This window comes from Arvicola amphibius, chromosome 8, assembly GCF_903992535.2.
Source record: "Arvicola amphibius chromosome 8, mArvAmp1.2, whole genome shotgun sequence".
Lineage (NCBI taxonomy): Eukaryota > Metazoa > Chordata > Mammalia > Rodentia > Cricetidae > Arvicola > Arvicola amphibius.
In genome coordinates this window covers 45,152,683-45,168,484 of record NC_052054.1, presented here as the reverse complement: position 1 = coordinate 45,168,484, position 15,802 = coordinate 45,152,683, and the positions used below count along the sequence as shown (strand labels likewise).

At 37.8% G+C, this 15,802-nt stretch overlaps 1 protein-coding gene across 1 annotated transcript in view; it reads left to right on the top strand.

Moving 5' to 3' along the window:
* Slc35f1 (solute carrier family 35 member F1) overlaps nt 1-15,802 on the top strand; it is a 430,910-nt gene that overhangs the window by 249,884 nt on the left and 165,224 nt on the right. Inside the window, exon 2 of the mRNA XM_038340065.1 lies at nt 10,126-10,301. Within this exon, the coding sequence (XP_038195993.1) occupies nt 10,126-10,301 (176 nt within the window). The remainder of the gene's footprint in view (nt 1-10,125; nt 10,302-15,802) is intronic.

The following is a 15,802-nucleotide window of genomic DNA, read 5'->3' as shown; positions in this document are numbered from 1 at the left end:
AAGAGCAATACAATAGCCTATTGGTGTGGGAGGTCCTTCTGTCTCTGTGTTGCTTTTATTGGTAAATGACTAAAGAAACTGGCTTGGCCTGATAGTGTAGAGTAGAACTAGGTGGTGAAACCTAAATTGAATTCTTGGGGAAAGAAGGCAGAGTCAGAGAGAAGCCATGTAGCCCTGCCGGAAACAGATGCCAGAACTTAACCCGGTAAGTCACAGCTTCGTGGCGATACACAGATTAATGGAATTAGTGGACATGGGTTAATTTAAGATAGGAGTTAGCCAGAAATATGTTTAAGCTATTGGCCAAACAGTATTGCAGACAATACAGTTTCTGTGTGATGATTTCAGGGCTGAACAGCCAGAAAGAAACAAGTGGCCCCCTACTACAGCCTATAATGTTTTGAGTGTCTCTTGTACAACCCTGACCAACAACTTAAAAGACATATTCTCATGCCTGGTGTTGGGAATTCTGTTAGATGGCCTGCTCTTGGGGAATGAAATGGTATATTGTCAGCCCAGATGGTAAAATTTCATGTGAACTATGTATGTACATTTATATACTGACTTAAATGTATTATAGGTATTTTTATGTAGATAATTACATAATAGTATAATTCCTTAAGACTTTTCAGTCATCTTTACTGTTATTTTATGCTCTTACCTCCTTCTTCCTCTGTATCTACTTTTCTATTCTTTCTTAGTTAGCCCCCCCCCCCATTCTTCCCATTTCTCCCCTCAGATAATTTTCCTTTTAGGTCATTTCTCTCCCTTCCATTACTCTTTCTCTTTAATGACAGATTCATAGACATATATATCACTTCTGTATATGAGTCTATACACACAGGCTAATACAGTTCAGTAGTTTTAGTATAGGGGTATACAGTGTACAGAAATGTACAATAACTATCACAGTCATTTTAAAACATTTTTATTACTGAAAAATAGTTATCTACCAGTTGTCACCTCTACTTCCAGTCCCCATCCCTAAGCAAACAGCTATCTGTTTTCTACCTCTGTGTATCTGTCTATCCTAAACATTTTTACAAAGGGAGTAATTTAACACAGGGTAATTTGTGTGGTTTCTGTGGGTCATTAACTCTTTTAAAGTGTATGTGATTCTTTGACACAAGAACAGATGCTCTGCTTTCAGAAGGAGTTCTGCTCTCTTCATGTGGACTAACTGGTAAGACAAGTGATTGTATTTTTTTCAGTAATTGAATTTCGTGAGAAGAAATTTTAACTTAATAATGATCCCTGAGTCATCAATATATCAAGACATATACAAGTCAATTACAAAAACAATAAAAATAAGCCAGGTGTGGCGGCACACAGTTTTGATTCAAGTGCTTCAGAGGCAGAGGCAGGTGGATCTCTGTGACTTTGAGGTCAGCCTGGTCTCCAGGATGAATTTCAGGACAATCAGGCCATTACACAGGGAAATCTTGTCTCGAAACAAACAAACAAATAAAAAAATAAAAATATACAGTTGACATTTCTCTTATTAATCCCAACTTTCTGTATGATCTATGAGCTACTTATAAAGTAAAAGGAGAAAAAGAAATCTAATCTTTTGTAAAAAAAGTGTTAATTATATTTTCATTTAAAATGTTAATTAAAATAAAAATGTTAATTGTCAGCAGGACACTTCTATAGATTTGCCTCTCCCCTTTTATTATTGATGAGCTTAGCTTTCAATGTATAGATTAGCTTGACATATTTCCTAACAGTATTAGCTAATGATTCAAAACTTAAAACAACAGCAACAAAAAAAACCAAAATTAAATAACCCATGCATAATAACACACACCTCTAATTTCAGCAGTTGGGAGATTGCAGCTGAGTTTGAGTTTGATGCCAGCTTGGCCTACTATGAATTCTAGGTGATCCTGGACGACAGTGCGAAAGTCTGTTCCAAAAAATGTGTTAAGCAACTGTAAAATAAAGATAAACTGTATAATTTTGGGGGGAGTGTTTAAAGTATTCTGATCCATTACTTTACATTTTTTTTCCATTAAATGTAACTATGGTTGCTTAATTAGATTTTATTGGAATTATTCTATTGGTATTTTACATAGTAGTATACAATTAAAACAGCATTGAGGAGATCTCTTCTTCTTATCATTATAAAGATAACTGTAATGTGCAAACAAAACAATATCCAAAAGAAACTGTAATAACAACATTAAAAATATGTTTTTCCATTAGCCAAAAAATACAGAAAAATGCATTAAAGTCATGCAAATATTTAGAGAGACAAGAATCAAAACACACACACACACACACACACACACGCACCATTTGCTGTGTTTGGGTAAAGGACAGATGTCCCGTCCTGGGTCATGCAGAGCTGGTAGACTATTGTGTCGATGCCATTAGTGAGGATAGTTCACTTACATAGCCATCTATCATATCTCAGTATTGCCTTTTGTTGATTCGGTTTTAACCATAGCAAAATGACTGGACATTAACAAATAAAATGAGTGGAGAAATGTGGAAACATTATTGCTTAGTTCATGTTTTGTCTTCAGAAATGTATAATGATTTCTGCCAAATTAAAAGTCTGTCTATGTCACCAAACTAAAAGTATGTCTATTCCACTTTTGAATTCCTTATAACCTAATTGTCTATATACATATCTTTTCTTTTATGATAACTTCGTATTGGCCAGCCGGGAGATTTCATGTCTGTCTCTGCCTTTAAGCAAGGATGGCATTCCTCTCTTTGCAATGATGCGCCAACTTTCCAAAACCAAACCAAGCCTTTACCATTAGAAAAAAGACTCTAATATTTGCTTTCCATAAAAATGCTTTCATAATAGGATCATCCAATTTTAAACATTAAAATTATCCTAATAACTTCTGGCATGTTTTGAGATTTACTTGAGAGATTTTCTTGAGTCCATAAGTACTTTATGTTCTCTGTCTTACATATTTATTTGCCTCTCTAAGCATCTGGAGATAGAGTAATAGATTCATTCCTCCCAGCCTGTATCCAGTGGGCCCTGATAAATCTACTGATTTGTCTATTTTTCCATGGATTACAGCAAAACTAGCAAATAATCAAGTCATAGATATTTGTTGTAACCCAGCAGCCACCAAAAGATTTATACAGTGGCCTGATTATTTTAGTGTTAAAGATATAAATGTCAATGGTTTGTATACACATACTGGTACATAAAGACAGGTTTATGGAATAGAAGAAAATGTAAAGCGTATTAGTTTAGCCTAACTAAGTTCCCCAAAAAGAGGGCAGAGGTGTGTGTACGGCTTGGTTATTAACAGTGCATTTGCATAAAACAGTAATGAGGCACAATAAAGGGTAAAATAAATCTTTGAGAACCTTAAGATGTAGCCATCTCCAGAGACTCCACATAACTTGCATGCACGAAGAAGGAAGAATATGGCATTGTTCAAATGCACTAATTCCTTTTTGCTGTCTGCTTATTCATGAATGCGTAGCAAACAGGTTGCCACAAAGGCCCAGGCCTCCCCGCAAGCTGAGCACCTGCAGGGAAGAAGGCATAAGGTACACAGGCGGAGCCTGAGGCTCAGGGCTACTGAGTTGGGCCCACATAACACTGAGTGTAGTCTGTGTAGAGATGTTCACTGTAGATACCACCGGAGCTGGATTGAGTGGTCATGGATTCTGCAGATAAGTGAAAACCCAAAGAAATCTGACAGTTGTAGAAAAGGTCCCATACACACAGGTCAGTCACATATCCTTATTTTACATGGAGCACCCCATGTGCAAAGTGGGAGATAGTAAAAACTGTGGTGCTTCCATGTAATGTGGAGCTGACAGGGCCAAAAAGTTCCAGCTCTCTCCTTGAGCTTTCTCTTCTTTTCAGTGGACACAATGCATGAAACATCGACGAGCATCTCTGACTTGTCACAATACCATTTAAATATCTCCTATACTTAGGATACCACAGATATAAGACAGGAAGGCCTTCTGGTACCTTACTTGATTTCTTCCAGTTAATGGCAAATCCAATTCAAAATGATGCCACAGAGCCAATGAATGGATCAAGCCCAGGAATTAAGATTTGAAAAGAAGAAACCCCAGTCAGTGTTAAACCTCTCAGCATTGCATTTGTTCTTGACCTAATAATCACCTTATATAAACCTCAACTAATCTTGAATATAGTCAAAACCTATTTAGCACAGAGCTTCTTGGAGTCAATGGTCTACCAACATGAATCTTACCAAAAAACATAGTAGAAAATGTTTCTCCCACATTCAAGTGGCATCGTTTTTACACAAACATATACTTAAATATTCTGTATATATTTGCATCTCTGAATGCTTGTACTAACACAAATCTCTTGAGGCTTGTCTGAGACTCATTATCAGAATGAAGATACCTCCTCATGAAGTTTTATTTGCTCTAACTCAAGATGATGGCATAATTATTCCACTCTCATGGCAAAAATTACAGAGCGATATAATTATATAACATTGTGTTGACATTATCTATACCTTTTAATTATGGTTAGAAGAAAGAAATGGGATATAATGTATGCTTTATTTTTAATTCTATTGTTTAGAATGTTTAATTTGTAACAGAAGCATACCCCTCCAATCCTAAATTCTGTTTCTTTAACACAACACAGTGGTGCTGATAATGGACATGTCAGTATTTATGAGTACAAGCTCTGTTCTAACAGGTATTCAGCTCCCAGCAGCACCATTTTTTCCCGAGACTCATGCATTTTTCATTGTCTAGTTCGTCTGAATTTAAAGTGGATGAGATGTCCTTTTAAATGTACAAACAAAGACAATGAAAATGTGTATCATAGCCTCCTCTCCATTTCGGCTACTAAAATTATAGGAACTATGTATCTTCCGTTAGAATGCATCTGCTGTGCTATTCTATGTATGACATGAATAACCAAGAGCCCGCTATGCAAAATTTCACCCAGCACCAATTTTGGCATTTTTTTTTTTTTGCAAGATAGCACCTTTCTGGGCTTGCTCAGAAATGCAGTAGAAAATAGCTTATTAGTCTCAGTTTCTAACTGGCAGATGGGTTACAGTAAAAACAAGGATGTTTTCTGTCTCATTCTGGTAAATTTTCTAGCTAGGATAAGATGCCACCATGGCAGGCTTCTAACGCTCTGCCCTTCCCATACACAGACCCTAGCTCCCTCAGACATGTCTGCATTCCTTGTTGAGTATCTGTTTTCTTCTGTCTAGCAGTCACAGACTTTAGGAACAGAACATAGGAATTGTTAAAGGTCATTCATCCCTTTCTTCTTGGGAGCTCATGAGCTATACAATTCAGTCAGCATAAGTAGAAATAGGAACACTCGCCTGAAGACACTTGTCTTGGCCTTGAGGATCAGGAATGGCCAATGAGAGACTTTCAAGACAACTTTGTATGTTCAGGTCTTGAAGTGTTATGTAAAGGACCCACAGAGCAAGGGTTTACTCAAGAGAAAAACATGAAAGGCATAGAATGACTGTAACCAACTCAGGGGATCCTTTGTGTTGGAAAAGACATATTTTCATGTGACATGTCACCATATGCATTCATCCTGTGCCAGTGGAGAACAAAGAGTTTGATGGAGACAAAATGGCAGAGCATAGGCTGGAGTTAGTAGGATACCAGCAGTTAGATTTTTTTTGGGGGGGGGTTATATTCCCTTTATTTTGATGTCTCTACTAAGTCACTCAAGCATGTAGGTGATATCTAGCTCCTTTAATCAAGAAAGGACTCATGAACTGATCTGGTAAGATACTCCTTGCACTTTTTCCTGATCCACATCATGTTTATTAGCATGCCCTATAAAATTATAATTTGTATTCTCGATCCAGTCACAACATCAAGGCTAAAAGAAGACATGACTGTTAATTAAAAGCATAGTTCAACAAGGTGGGTCTGCAGCCTTGTTCTGATAAGGAAACACGGACAGGCTTGTGTTGACCTCTTGTTGAGAGGCACACATTGCAAGTACCTTGTTGGAAAAGCTTTTGTCAGTCAGTCTGACTAGCTGTGGCTTTTGTGTTTACTGTTTCCAGTATGTTTCTGAAAACCAGTCTGCTAGGTGAGTCTGGGCTCCACACACTCTCTGAGAACAGAGAATATTTTGGGCCGCTAATGGTAGCTCTGCATAGTAATTCAGAAGTTAGGTTTTGGAATCATACCACCTAGCTTCTACCTAATGTCTTTCCAGTATCTAAATTCAAAAAGGGTACTTCTTTGACCTTGTTGCTTTGCCTCTCTGTGACTTAGGTCCTTATTTGGAAAAAGGCACAATAGCAACATTTGCTGTGTAAGATTCTCCGAGGATTAAAGAAAATAGTAAAAAATAATCCCAGTGCTTTTAAAATATGAATTATTAGGCATATTTTCCTTTATTTTCTATTTCTTTATTTTTTTAACTAAGCTTCTTGGAAATCCAGTGTTAAAAGTTTGACTTAATGGCCTCTCAATGACATACTAAAATCTTACTCATTTTACATGTCTTAATATAGCACATAAAAGGCTATTTTATAAGATGTTGTATGCAGTCAGTCACATGATAGATTAAAATTCTATTTTCTTGTGCAAATATTCTGTAAGATGTGTAGCTTGATTTATGATGCTACCAAGGTTTTAAACATGATTGTTATAATTTAAGTAGGTCATATATTGTTCTCCAACAAGAATGTACAAGCCATATGTTGCACTTTCTAGATCATACTCAGCAACAGAAGCATCCATTTAATACACTAGCTATAAGTTTATCTATATCTCTTCCACTTTAGTGTGGGCATTATTAGGCAAATGATGAAGAATGGCCAATCATAAGATTACTACCAATCTACTGTGAATTAATTATTTATCTACTATGATTAGTGTCGTACTACATGGTGATGAGATCAAACACCTTCAAAGAAGCCTTCAAAGCCAACATCTTTTCTTTCTCACCACTTTCTACCCATGTACTCACAATTAATGATCTCACCTAAGATACTATCTGTACCCTAGGTTCCCAAGCCATGTATTGACAGGTAGGATTACATGAAATTAAAATGATTCCATACAACAAAGGAAACTATTAACAGAATAAAGAGCCAGGCTTCCGAATGTGAGAAAATCTTTAACAGCAATACTTCAGACAGGGGCTGACACCTAAAATAATAAAGAACTGCTAAAAAAAATTCCAATCAATTTTTGTGGCAAGGAACTAAACAGAATGTTCTCTAAAAATGAACTACAAAGGTAGAATGTAGTTCATTTGGAAGCGCGTTTGTTGAGTTTGCATGATACAGCAAGATCAACTCTCAGCACTGCAGAAACAAGCAAACAAAAACCCTTGATATGTTAGCATACCTAAATTCAGGGGGATCAGAAATTAAAGGTCATTCCTGACAACATAATGGGTTTGAGGCCTTCCTGGGATTTGTTAAGCTCTCTCAAAGAAGAAATATTAGGAAAAGGAGGCCGAAGAAGAGGATGATGAAGTAGAAGAGGCGCAAGGGAAGGAGGAAGAGGAGGAAGAGGAGGAAGAGAAGGAGAAAGAGGAGGAGGCAGCTGCAGCAGCTGCAGCAGCACAATCAGTCACTAAGAGTTTTATAAAGGTGTTTAACCCGCTCGCCATCTGGAAAACACAAAGAATTACAGCTTTGAGATTCCATCTCACCACTGTCAGAGTGACCAACGTCAAGAAAACTACCAAGTTCTGGTGAGGATATGGGGAAAGAGAAATCCCTTTTCACTTCTGGGGGAAATGTGAACAAGTACAATCACTTCAGAAATCAGAACAGATAAATCTCAAAAACAACAACAACAACAAAAAAGGATAGAATTGCCATCTGACTCAGCTATAACACTCGTGTGTATACACCCAGAGAACTCCTACCACACAGGTCTTTGTACATCCATATTCACTATTGCTTTATCTACAATAGCTAAGAAATGGAACAAGCCTAGATGTCTATCAACAGACAGATGGGTAAGAAACCATTGTATGTAAATAAAAATAAAATCGGAATACTTACAGTGAAATGGTTGGAACGGAAATGAGTCTATTAATCAAAGTATCTCAGACATAGGAAGAAAAGTATTCCATTTTTCTCACGTGCAGATCCTAGATTTTAATTTTATATGCTTATAACTGTTTGGGGGGCTGCAGATTATGAAACTAGAAAAGGGGCTGTTGGGGGGATGTTAAGAAAGGATTGGGGCTGGGAGGAGAATACAGATGAAACACATGTGGTATGGAAACAAAATGTGTTGGAGGAGGGGATATGGGGAGCAGGGTCATGGAGGAGCATAGTGGGGGACAGGGCCAAGAAAATCAAAGTGTGTATTGTAATATCATAATTAAGCCTACTACTTTATCTCCTAATTTTTAAACAATTACATTTACAAATATTTGAGTTTATTTGAATTCTTCCTTACTGTTTTCTTTTTTTTCTGTTGGTGAAAGGGAGGAGTTTATTGTTTTTTTTTTTCTGTAGCATTGAGAGCTTAGCTCAGGACCTTGCTTGTGCTAAGTAAGTGATCTATCATACCCCACATCCTCAACCCAGTTGATCTTTAAGAAACAAAAGCCCTGAGATTCCTACATAGTCATCTCTTATTATACTTTGTCTTGCAGGTCTTTTAATTCTTCCATCTCTCAGTCCCCTGACTGTGGGTACAGGAAACATAGAAAAAACCATAGTCAGATGAAGGCAAAAGGCTAAACAAACAAGCAGGCAGTAACGACAACACAATGAGAGAAAAGTAAGAAAAGAGATGTGTCCTGAGTGAAAGAGAGTAGTAAGGCCTCGCAAAACAAGTGGCAGAAGAGCCAAATGTTGAGAGGATGACTGGGAGGCAGGCTGGAGAAGGCATGATGCACATTCTGCATATGATATCTTGTAAAGGACTATGAGAGAAGATCACTGTTCACTGTTGAAGTATAAGTAGCTCCAAGACTCGGGAACTCTGGCTTCATGGAGAAATGCTATGGGACTGGAGAAGAGGGCGTTAATGGCCCAGAGGCCACTGGAGAGAGAACATTAGTAATGTCATTCCAGTTGCTCTATAACCCTTGGAAAGCCACGTGCCCCAAAGCAACACCATTTTGTTCTTCTCATAACGCTCTTCCTTGAGCAGCAGTCGCTAGGGATGGCTCCTCTCTTCTCCTTTGTATAGGCTGGCTTAGTATGTTGGTGGCAGGAGACGCCCAAACCCCTATTCTGTTTGACACAGAGGCTGCCTGGATTTCTCCCTTTATTTCCCAGGTGTCTCTCAGTATTCAGCAGGACACCTCAGGCGTCTTACTGGGAATCTGTCTCCTCAGAGGAAAACATGAATTGCTGCAAAACTTCTCAAAGGCTAAGCCCAGCAGGCCTATGGCTTCATCTCCTCTGTACTCGAGTGTTCAAAGCAAGGCATGATCAGCCTCAGATTCCAAAAAAAGGAGAAAAAGACCCAGAAGACAAAACAAAACAAAAATCAACCTGTGTTTGCCATAGTCTTTGTGTTTATACTACTGCTTTCTTATATTATATTGCTGTTTCTACAAATAAACCAAAAAGATCAAAAGAGAAAAGTCTGCCTCCTACTTCCAGAGGCTTTTCGTGTGTGTGTGTGTGTGTGTGTGTGTGTGTGTGTGTGTGTGTGTTATGACTACAAAGCTTGTGTGGGCATTTCATTTCCATGGAAACTGAACGCTCTGACTCTTGGCCTGCAGTCCCCACTTCAGAAATCTACAAGAGCATTGCCTATGAAACCGGCAATGAAAATATTTGCATAATTATTATGCTACTGCAGTCCTGAGTCTATTTCAGGAATAATAGTTTTAATATACAGGCAGTTGTAACTTGAAAAGCAAGGGATAGAGACCCAATGCGTATTAAAGCTTCTTGGGGTAGAGTTCCGGAGGCTAGGAGGACATGAGAGGTGGTCCTGCTTTATCCTCATTATGTGTTCTGTGGGCAGATGAATTAAGCATGTTAAGCATTAGTTTCCATCTCTACGAAGCCTCACTAATAATTGCAGAGTCCCCCAAACATCGCTTTGATGGTTACAATAGGTAGTACTCGCTGCCCTTAACCCAGTGCCTGCTAGGAATTATCAATGGAGTTAACTACGTGTTGTTTGCATGGACTTCCTGCTGACACCACTGTATTTCTCTTCATTTCTCAGGGAGATGCTAATCTCTGTGGCTTTGGGCCAAGTGTTATCCCTTCTTGTTTGTGGAATCGGCCTGACCAGCAAGTACCTGGCAGAAGATTTTCATGCCAACACCCCAGTCTTCCAGAGCTTCCTCAACTACATCCTCCTCTTCTTGGTCTATACCACTACCCTAGCCGTCAGACAAGGTAAGCTGTCCCTGAGCCCAGGAAAAGGACTTTTACAACCATGTAGAAGAACATGAGCCTTGACTAGATATCATTTCATCACTAGTAGCACCAGCAAGATGATTCATATCCCCAGAACTCATTCTGTCATTTTGTAGTAACATTTCAAAGAAAATGAGGGAATATATCACAAAGAAGCATACATTGTGTAAATTCAACAAAAAGTAGGAGATATATGTGTTGGAGAAAAGTACAGTTACTCACAATTTGAATTCCTTTTAAGGCTTTTGTTCCTCACAATGAATCTAAATAGAGTAGCCCCTAAAACCTGGATCAGGCCCAGTGCATCTCTCCTAAGATGCTAGTCCTGAGCTGTCTAAGGGAACTGCAGACAAATATATGTTCTTTAGGAAAGTCATATAAATACTAATAAAAACAACTTGTGTAACAATGCAAGAGGAATAAAAGAAAAGGAAATTCTCAAAAATGGCCAAGTGTGGTCCTATTTTATACTTAAAATAATAAGGCAATAAAAACAAGTTTTCCAAGAGTTAATATAAGAAAATACTTTTTAAAAGAGTAGGTCTTATAAAATTACTTTGGAGGGGGTGCATCCTAGTGGGCATTCAGAGCACTATGAGTATGCTATCAAATTTGACAAAATCCTTTTATTGACAGTCCCACAAAAAGCCAAAAATTTCCCCTTAAATTGTAGCTGTTGAATAGGTTCCATTGAAGAATAATCACTAATAGGTTTGAAAGTAATCATATGCTTTAATAACAAACAAAAGCATGTATATCGTTAAATATATCAGTTTTTTTGGAGATTGCAATCTTTAATCTCAAAAAATATATGAGAAGAATCTGTCTGCAATTACAGTAACATGAATTTTCAATATCCAAGTTTTGTGCAATTGATCTGCCTCTTCTTTTTAATTGTTTTGATTGAGCTATATAATTTTCTCTGCTCCCCTCCCTTGTTCCCCCCTCTCCTTTTACCCTCTTCCATGGTCCCCATGCTTCAAATTTACTCAGTAGATCCTGTCTTTTTCTACTTCCCATGTAGATTAGATCCATGTATGTCTCTCTTAGCGTCCTCATTGTTGTCTAGATTATCTGGGATTATGGAGTGTAGTCTGTTTTTTCTTTGCTTTATGTCTTAAAGCCACTTATTAGTGAGTACATATTATTTTTGTCTCTCTGGGTCTGGGTTACCACACTCAATATTATATTTTCTAGATCCATCTATTTGCCCGCAAATTTCAAGATGTTGTTATTTTTTTCCACTGTGTAGTATTCCATTGTGGGAATGTACATTTTTCTTATCCATTCTTAGGTCAAGAGGCATTTAGGTTGTTTCCACATTTTGGCTATGACAAATAATGCTGCTATGAACATAGTTGAGCACATGTCCTTATGGTACGATTGAGCATCCTTTGGGTATACACCTGAAAGTGGTATTGCTGGGTCTTGACGTAGGTTGTTTCCTAATTTTCTGAGAAATTGCCATACTGATATCCAAAGGGGCTGTATCAGTTTGCACTCCCACCAGCAATGGAGGATTGTTCCCTTTATTCCACATCTTCTCCATCATAGGCTATTATCAGTGCTTTTGATCTTGGCCATTTGACAGGTGTAAGATGGAATCTCAGAGTTGTTTTGATTTGCATTTCTCTGGTAGCTAAGGATGTTGAGGATTTCCTTAAGTGTCTTTCAACCATTTTAGACTCATCTGTTGAAAGTTCTCTGCTTAGGTCTGTACCCAATTTTTTATTGGATTATTTGTTCTTTTAATGACCATTTTTTTGAGTTCTTTGTATATTTTGGAGATCAGTTCTCTGTCCAATGTGAGGTTGGTGAAGATCTTTTCCCATCCTGTAGGCTATTGTTTTGTCTCGTTTCCCATGTCCTTTGCTTTACAGAAGCTCTTCAGTTTCAGGAGGTCATATTTATTAATTGTTCTTCTTGGTGTCTGTGCTGCTGGGATTATATTTAAGAAGTGGTTTCTTGTGCCAATGCATTCAAAGGTATTTCTCACTTTCTCTTCTATGAGGTTGTCTTTATGTTGAGGTCTTTGATCCATTTGGTGATAGATATGGATCTATTTTCATTCTTCTACATGTTGATATCTAGTTATGCCAGTACCATTTTTTGAATATGCTTTCTTTTTTTCCAATTTATATTTTTTGCTTTTTTGTCAAAGATCCAGTGTTCATAGGGGTGTGGATTGATATCTGGGTCTTCAGTTTGGTTCCAATGGTTTTCCTGCCTGTTTTTATGCCAATTCAGGCTGTTTTCAGTACTGTAGCTCTGTAATAGAATTTAAACTCAGATTGTGATGCCTCCAGAAATTCTTTTATTGCACAGAATTGTTTTGTCTATCCTGTTTTTTTTGCTTTTTCATATAAAGTTGAGTATTGTTCTTTAGAGGTCTGTGAAGAATTTTGCTGGGATTTTGATGGGCATTTCTTTGAATATGTAGATTGCTTTTGGTAATATTGCCATTTTTACTATGTTAATTCTACCTACCCAAGAACATATGGGAGATCTTCCCATTTTCTGAACTATAACAGTTTTAAAAAGCCTTTTTTGAAAATTCTATAAAAACATCACCTACATGGGTAGTAGAAAATTACAAGATCTTCTTGGGAGAGGGTTGAAGGGGAGGGGAGAGGCAGGGAAGGAAGCAAAAAAAAAAATGTAGAGCTCAATAAAAATCAGCATTTTATTTTTACTTGTCTTTATTTGGATTTTTGTCTAGAATGCTCAGTTATACTGACTTAGCTAATAGTAGACTTCATCTTAGAAGACAAGAGATCAAAGGTAGCTGGGGTGGGGTGGTGTAATTGCTAAAGGGCCTGATTTGCAAGTATGAGATCCTGAGTTCAGATTCTCAGAACCTCCCTAAAATTCTGGACATAGCAGCATGCATCTGAATAGCACAACTGGGGAGGCAAATCCCTGGAGCTCACTGGACAGCTGACTGAGCAGAATTATCTTTAGATATGGCAAAAAACTGTGTCATAAATTAAGTTGGAGAGTAATTGAGCATGGCCTGTGATGTTAGTCTCTGGGATTTACATAAACACACACATGTATGCCTACATATGTGTGTGTGAACATCCCCAATCAAGCACATACATTACCCCCTACACAGACATACACACAAACACATGCATGAATACCTATATATGTGTGAACATACCCACACAAGCACATACATAACCTCCTACACATACACACACACACACACACACACACACACACAATAAATTACTGCACTAGTACTCAATTGCCTTTTCAATTTGTTAAATATACATTAGAACCTAATTTACTTTGCTTTCCCTAAGTTGATGTTTCTGGATTTTTTTTCTGTTTTAATACCAATAGCTGTAACTAGTTTTAATAATAAACTGCCAGCCTACAAAAGTTACAGACATTAAATCTCAGCTATGTTTCCTCTGTGTGAGTTGGAAGCTGATGAATTTGAATGATATAAGTGTATTGCCCAACAGTTATCCTACTGTTTCTTGAATGGTGCTTCAAGCCAGGAAAAGACTCCAGGAAGTGAGGCAATGGGGGAGGCATACAATTAGTAACTCATTTCTGAGAAACTGTGGGAATGTATCAGAAAAGGAAAGATAAAGGAGGAATGTAAAAATTCATTTGATGTGAGCTTGAATCAACATTAAAAAGAATTGTATTATTTAACCCAGTATAAGGATTATAATTAAGAATAATGGGATTAAATTGGGAACAATTTTGCAATAGCCTTATGTTGAAAAAAATTTTCATGTGAAAATGGTGAATTCATCTTTTGTGCTCTTTTGAGATCATAAATTGTTTCTCCTCTTTGAGTTCTTGTCTATATTATTTTCTAAGAGTCTAGAGATTTAGTAAAGTCTATATCTACGACCAATATGCATATTAAAAATAAGAAATAATAATTATAACAGTTATAAGTAGAAACTAGAAAACTGAATGTATAACAAGATTCAGTGTTAATAATATTAATAATACCATCTACAGAACCTTCGTAACATGCCTGCTACGGTGTATTTGATATTCCTTCTTACTCCTTCAACCCAAGGAGATAAATATCATCCAAAATTTTAGATGCGAGATAACCAAGAACGCTGCTCAAAGATAGGAAAAGGTGGACACGGAAGGTAAGAAAAGGTGGACGTAGGAGGTAGGAAAAGGTGGACACCGTGACAGTCTGGGACTCGGGAGGGGGCTTTTGCTTCTTCTTGTGAAGTTAAGAGGAGGCAGCAGGAGAGATGGGAGACCCTTTAGAACAAAAGGAGACATTCATGTTGCTTGACTTTGAAAGCCCTGAACAGGAAACTGACCTGAGGTGTATGGTAAAGTGAGACTGAGCAGTGAGAAGAGGAGTCTTCTAGACTATGGGAGGAACACCAGTGCAGACAAGGCAAAGGAACAAAGGGGCTGAAGATGGGACAGAAACCTGGAGGCCCTTTAGAACGAAAGACTAAAAATAGCTGAGGAAAACCTGTCTTCCCAGGAGAGAGTCAGTTCCCACAGTGCAGAGTTCTCTCTGGAGATTTCTCCCATCTCCCTGGAAGAGCACTGAACTTGCTTTTGTGTCTTTATTTGGTGTTTACTCATAATGTTTGTTTTAAGTTTCATCTTTAGAGGTTTAATAGGCTGGTATTAAGCTAACATCTGGAAATCAACATAGTAATTGCATTAAGTTTGTATATGCTGAGTCATTTTGATTTCTGGAAACATAACCTCTGTGTTTAGGAGCCTCAAGATTAGGAGAGAGTGTGCAAGAGAAGAGATAGAAAGCCTGCATGTAGGAGAATCTTTTACAGTCAGGCTCTCCTTTCTTAGTGTCCTCACAGTCTGCAGGTAGGATCAAGTGCTGACCATTCCATCTCTCCTAGCATAAATAGTATCTGGTTGGGCCTCCATATTAATGATTCGTGTATGCCTTAGAGCACTTGACAGCAAGCAGTTTCCTGATTGTAATTTATTTACTTAGTTTTAAACAGATCTCTGTCAGTGCACTCATACAGCTTCTAATACTTATGGTTGTCACATCCGAAACCCTCTGAGAGTCTTTAAGGGTGATATCACTGTAAGTAACCTTGCCAAAATTTTGACTGCAAGGTTAGGGTAAAGTCTCCCTCTCAAATTTGTACTAGATCAATGCCTAAAAGATAAGGAGGTAGCGGGTTCCAGTGTAGGCTCCAGTAAAGGTAGTTATGAACTTGCCCTTGGGCATTAACTAATTCTTGGGAAAATGCGGGTTGTGTTGTCTTCCAAAATACTGCGACTTGCTGAACAAATTCTAAACGTGGCCTGAAAGGCTGAAGCTGTTCCTTGGTTGGTTCTGAAACTAAGACTCTGACTACAGTTCCTAGCAAAGCCTTCCAGTGATAGATCCCACAGAAAGATGTGAAGTTCACAACTGTGGCTTGCTCTGATGTGTCCAGTTGAAGAATTAAAGTAAAATTGGATGTACTGTTACTTCAACCAAGGGGATGTGAAATGTG